Source organism: Podarcis liolepis, assembly GCF_965112155.1.
Source record: "Podarcis liolepis genome assembly, chromosome: 11".
Taxonomy (NCBI): Eukaryota; Metazoa; Chordata; class Lepidosauria; order Squamata; family Lacertidae; genus Podarcis; species Podarcis liolepis.
The window spans coordinates 3790077-3795941 of record NC_139565.1 but is presented as its reverse complement, the minus strand read 5'-3'; the positions used below and the strand labels follow the sequence as shown (position 1 = coordinate 3795941).

The following is a 5865-nucleotide window of genomic DNA, read 5'->3' as shown; positions in this document are numbered from 1 at the left end:
AATAATAATAATCGCCCCACATCCTGGAGAGAAACCTGTGAAATATAGTAAGTATCAGGTTTTCGTAAAACAGTTGAATCGACCCGAAAATGAATTATGGCATGTGGATGAACATTTTCTGATTTAAGGGGAGATTGATGCGTTTAACGACAACTAATGCATAATCTTTCCACAATAGGAATGCTGCACGCTTTCCTGGGAGTAAGTCCCATTGAATTAAATGGAATTTGCTTTTGAGTACATATGTATGGGACTGCATATACCTGGCACTACAAATATGGACTCGTGTTCTCACCCAACTTTTTAAACCTCTAGGTTGCTGAATGATGAGGTGAGTGACTTGATTCTAAAGATGCCAAGATATTAGAAGAGGAGGCCATGGAGAGGATAATGGCTTGCTTTGCCCTTTTAATACTCTGAACCTTAGTACATCTAACTGAAGGATTAAAATTAAAAGAGTTATTTAAACCAACAATGCATTTTCTTATACTGTACGGGTATTTTGAATGGAGTGGCAGAATTCGCAATGCTAGTGAATGGCTTTACTTTCCCGCCACCGTGTCTGGAAAGGAAGCATGGCACTCCGACCCTCAATTCAGGCACGTTTATTCGGAAGCGAGCCTCATTGACGGCAACAGAATTAACTTCGGACCAAGGATGCTTATGGCCATAACTCGAAATTAGAGCCGGCAGCGCAGATGCGACTAAGATTTAAACCAGTGTCAGTTTTAATTATCTTCCACGTTCAGCACGTTTTTTTTCGTGGCACTTATTTCCACGTAGGACCGCGAGCCATCACTGAGTTTGTACAGAGGGACTAATGCAATCTTACAGCCCAGGGCTAACCATTGTCTACTCAGAAGCAAGTCCTATTGAATTCAATCCCAGGTAAAGGGCGGGATTAGGATTGCATGAATACAAAACTCCTGGGCCAGAACGAAGAGCAGAAGCGTTTGAAGAGGCCGGCCTCCCTTGTCGAAACTATTCCCAGTGTCTGAGCAGACTGTTGCCGCAGTGTAAAGCCCCTCGTTATTTACTCCCAATAAATTCACAGAAAACGAGTCAGTCTTTTCTACTACACACATCCTTCCTGCCCATACTTTCAGAAAGAGTTTTTACCTTCTATAGAGACTCTTTTTACACCCCGTGCTTGCATTAGCAGAGACGCAAAAGCCTCTGTACATTTGAACTAGAGGCAAACTAGGAACTCCAGATCTAACTGGCCCATCGATATCCAAGCACAGCAGTCGGTCTTCTTGAAATAAACTGGCCCTCCTTCCAGTTTATTGTAAGAAAAGTCTGTTCTCCGGGTCTGCGCGACCCAGGGCACTTTTCAACAGAATTCTCGCGGTTTTGTTGCGACCAGCGCTGGTTAACGCCTTGCGCGCTTTGCCCGAAGTGACTCGCTAACCTGTGGATCAGACCTTTCTCAATTCAAGAGAACACATCCCAAACTCGGGTGCGGCATATGTGGGAGCTTTCTAGCGCACACAGCTCTGTAAACCACGGATTTTTAAGAGGGAGAAAAGAACCCCCTAAGCATCGGGGTTAGAAGGAGGAAGCCAACAAGTCATATTTTAATTGAAACAATGATGTACAGTAAGGCAGACAGGAAGCGCCGACAACAATACTTCACAAACCAGCTAGGACTCAGAAATCCAACCCAGAAGAAAGTTGTGCTCGGGAAATGGCTGCTTGACCCATTCCCTAGCTCTCACAGAACTTTCTTCTGCGTAAAGTGCTTATCATGTAAGAGTTGTGCTCCCCCCCCGCAGGTCCTCACCCTCACCCCCCCCCTCCATCAGCATTTAATTTCTAAATTCAAGTGGAGTAAGAACAGACCGTTGGAGCCTGTGAAAAGCAGCCATGTATGTATGTATACCAGTAGGGATAATAAAGGTGTTGTAATAAGCATACTTACAAGAAAGAGGATTTTTAAAAAAATGCTTTCGGAACAGAGTAATGATGAGACAGGTCTTGCACGTTTACACAACAATATTACACCAAACGCGTAAACTTCACTAAAGAACGCTATGTGAAATTTCCACTCGAAAAAATTGTCTCTATATGTCATCGTTCGACACATTTTTTCAAACCGAAATAGACTATCAGACAGTTCTTAGGTTTCAAAACCCATTTCCACTTTTAATCCCCGCTCATTTCTCCTTTAAAGTTTAGGGTTTTAATCTGTTGCTGGTTGCTGCTGTCAGCGTTAATACTGTATATATTTGGTCACATTTTTGGGCGGGGGGGTGGGGAGGTTGCAGATTCGGTGTGAATCTGTATTACCAATACACCCATGCAGGACTTTTCCCAATCCATAGTACACATTTCAGTTTGAACCAGGTTTCGAAAGGTTAGTTCACCAAAGAGTGAGCAAACGGTTCCAGGCGATCTCCTAGTTAACCCTATTCCTAAATTTTATATTGGCTCACTTCTCAAAGCTACCTGGGCTCCTCCATCTCGACTTGCCACTGGGTCTGGATCTATTATTAGTAGCTTGGAAGAGGCAGTGCAGACCTGGGCGATGAAGAGTTCCTGGTAACTCTAAAGCTAGCAAAAGGAAGTTCCAGTAAAAGATGTCACGGCCTATCTCACGGGAGGAGCCCAAATGAAGACCATGGCGACGTTTCTATTTATTTTTCAAGCCCCGGATTGCACAGATTGATGGTCATGCTTAAAATACTTTTTAGGCATAACTTCCTGAAATAATACCAGCTAGACTCCCCCCCCCCCGCAACACCCTATTCTACAATACGTTTACGTTAAAATAAGTCTCACTGAAGCCAGTAGCACGGCCACCAGACCACACAAGAAAATAATTCGGCACCTCTTTTCTAAACACAATCTGAAATTATGTCTGGGCTGATTAGACCTTCCAAGGAACTTCCTTTAAGGAATCGGCTTCGCGTTGAAAACTTTACATCCTGATACCTGGGAGATATTTTATTATTTCCGTGACTCCAGTGGCGCTTACTTTCAAGGAAGTGTGTTAAGGACCTTGGTTTTAGGCCCCGATCGTAAAGGGTTTCTTTCTTTCTTTCTTTTTAGGGAGGGTGTCGTTTTGTCTAGCATTTCAAGCCTGGATGCAGCTTTGAGAGTTTGATGATCAACATACTTGCTAAATGATCACCAGCAATCTGATTTTTAAAAATGGTTTAACAGTTTACACAGAGACCCTTACCTGAACCTGGCTCTCGACAAACTGATTGTACAACAATTAAAATACAGAGCTTGAAAGAATGAAGATGACAACGAGGATCAGAATAAGAACAGAGCAACGATCTTCCCAAACACTCCGCTGCGGCCGGGCTTTTGCGCTTTAATATCTGTGTTTCCTAAAAGGCGAAGGGAAAAGCAATGCCGCCCCCTCTGAGGAATGGGCCGAGGCGGAATGTCAGGAACTCTTGCCTTCCGAGGAGTTTGTGGGAGTCTGTTCGAGAAGGGAAGAGGAGGAGCTGGGCGAAGCGGACGGGCAGAGCTGTTGGGTCACCTGGCTCACGGCCAGGGCGGGAATGGCGGTGGCCGAGGAGATGGCCGGGGTGGGCTTGATGGGCACCGGGATGGCCGGCAGCGTCTGCGCGGGCGGGTGGCAGAGGGCCTTCATGGGCACGCCGAAGGGTCCGTACTCGGCGGGGGAGAGGGGCAAGCCGCCGCCGCCGCCGGACTCCATCACGCCCACGTGGGGCCACACGGAGCTGACCATGGTGCTGATCTGCTGGCTGGCCACTGGGTAGCCCAGGTGGTGCATGACCGAGGCCAGGGGCAGCCCGCCCCCCTGGATCACGCCCTTGTAGTCTCGCCCGATGAGGTTCTCGATGGCGAAGGGGTGCTTGAAGCCCGGCGAGGAGCTGTAGGGCTGGAACTGGGGCAGCCTCCCCACAGCCGCCGCCGCCGCTGCAGCTGCAGCCGCAGCAGCCATGCTGGAGTCTGGGTGGCCTTTGGCGGCTCCTGGAGGCTGCAAAGAAGGTGGAGGAGGAGGAGGAAGAGGAGGCGGCTGGTGCGGGTGGTGCGGGTGGAAATAGTGGCTGAGGTGCGGGTGCAGGACGCCCCCTGCCTTGCCCGCCGCCGGCATGTGGGGCTCCGGCCGCGGCACCTTGAAGCGCTTCCTGCGCCGGAGGAAGCTGCCGTTCTCGAACATGTCCCCGCAGTCCGGGTGCAGCGCCCAGAAGCTGCCTTTGCCCGGCTGGTCCGGCCGGCGCGGGATCTTGATGAAGCAGTCGTTGAAGGAGAGGTTGTGGCGCAGCGAGTTCTGCCAGCGCTGCGTGTGCTCGCGGTAGTAAGGGAAGCGCTCCATGATGAACTTGTAGATGTCGCTCAGCGGGAGCATCTTCTCGGCCGAGTGCTGGATGGCCATGGCCGTCAGGGAGATGTACGAGTAAGGGGGCTTCTGGTCGCTGTAGGAGCTCTTGCCCGGGCGAGGCATGGCACTGGCCCGCCCCGGCTGAGACGCACGGAGAAGAAGAACCCGCACACTCAGATCTCTCCCCGGCCGCGAAGGAGCGCTTCTCCTCTCACGGCATCACTGGTGCAGGCGGCAATGGTACGTCCAGCCTTCCCGGCACGTCCTTCCCCGCAGATCTGCGACCCCGGGCGGAGAATACATACTGCGAGCCCACCCCCTTTAATCCGTATCTCTCCCCTCTTTCCCCGTTCTTTCCCTCTAGGACTGGCTCTGCAGTGCTACATACAAAGCCGGTTCACTGCTCCCAAATCAAGGTGCTTTCGAACCGCATCCTCAACCGTCTCGCTCCCGCCGGCGGGACAGAATCCGGCAACTTCTTTGACACGGGTCTTTTTCTGAACTTCCCCCCTCGCCATGTCTCACTACTCTGCGAAGAGCTTCAGCCCATAGTGGGGAGGTGAGTCCCACGGCAGAACTCAATGCCCGACGAGCTGCGCCTCGCTCCGCGCAGGAACCGCTCCAAGCAGAGCTGCCGGGCCCGTCGAAGAAGCCGCTCGGCGCAGCGCACGGTCCTCGCAGGGCGAAAGCGGCCCCTGCACGTTCCCGCGAAGGAGGCGGAGAAGTCACTCGGGGCCACCTGGATTTAGGGGATCCACTGCTGGCAAGGGTGTCTTGTGGCTGGAGTTTCTGCCGTGGGGAGCGGATTGGTGGTGAGTGCTTGGCCCGCGGGATCCGCTCGAGGAAAGAAGGAGCTGCTGGGAACTGCCAGGCAGCTGCGTCCGGAGCGCTTGGCCGCCGCGCAGCCTGGAGGCAGAGCGTGGAGCGCAGAGGTCGGCGAAGGCGGCTGGAGAAGGCAGCCTGGCAGGTGGGCTTCTGGCTCGGCAGAGCTTCCCGGCTCCGTTTTGTGACGATCCCTGGCCGGGACAGCGAAGCACCCCGCCCAGTTCCAGCTTCTTTAGCATCACATGACAGAGGCTTAGGGAACACCAGAAGACACGGATCGCATTCTCTCTCCCCCCCCCCCCGCTTAACTCTTTAAGCGGACAAGGTGGGGCCAGGGACACGCGCAGGGAGGCGACGCTGGAGGGAGCCGTTAAATCGCTTCTCTGCCTCCCTCCCCTCCTCTCTCAGGATGGCAAGGAGGCGACCTCCTCCTCCTCCCTCCTCCGGCTCCCCAGCGCCCACCACTCACAGCCGCTTGAACTCCATGCCGCTCGGTTTCGCTCCTGTCCTGGGAATCTCCCCCCGCCTGCTCCTCTCTGTAGAGATGGCGATGGCTCATAGCTGAGCTTTCTTGTTATTGAGAAGCGATGCCAAGCAAAACAGAAACGCCTGTTCGGAACCCGAGTCAGGGTCTTGACTTCTGAAATGCTGAACTAGAAAGGTTTTTGGTGAGGCAGCCTTAGGCTTTGTGTAGAAAATAGATTAATTACACCTCTTCCACCTAGAATTCCCTTTCC

At 52.2% G+C, this 5865-nt stretch overlaps 1 protein-coding gene across 1 annotated transcript; it reads right to left on the bottom strand.

The window, feature by feature from the left end:
* Nucleotides 1-3370: 3370 nt before the first annotated feature.
* FOXB2 (forkhead box B2) lies at nt 3371-5397 on the bottom strand. The gene has a single exon (XM_083465026.1). It carries the CDS (start codon nt 4424-4426, stop codon nt 3398-3400), a length of 1029 nt encoding a protein of 342 aa, XP_083321152.1. The 5' UTR covers nt 4427-5397; the 3' UTR covers nt 3371-3397.
* Nucleotides 5398-5865: the final 468 nt, after the last annotated feature.

What these genes read in the sequence shown, in the direction of transcription:
- FOXB2 (XM_083465026.1), bottom strand. Translation starts at nt 4,426, where the DNA reads ATGCCTCGCCCGGGCAAGAGCTCCTACAGCGACCAGAAGCCCCCTTAC.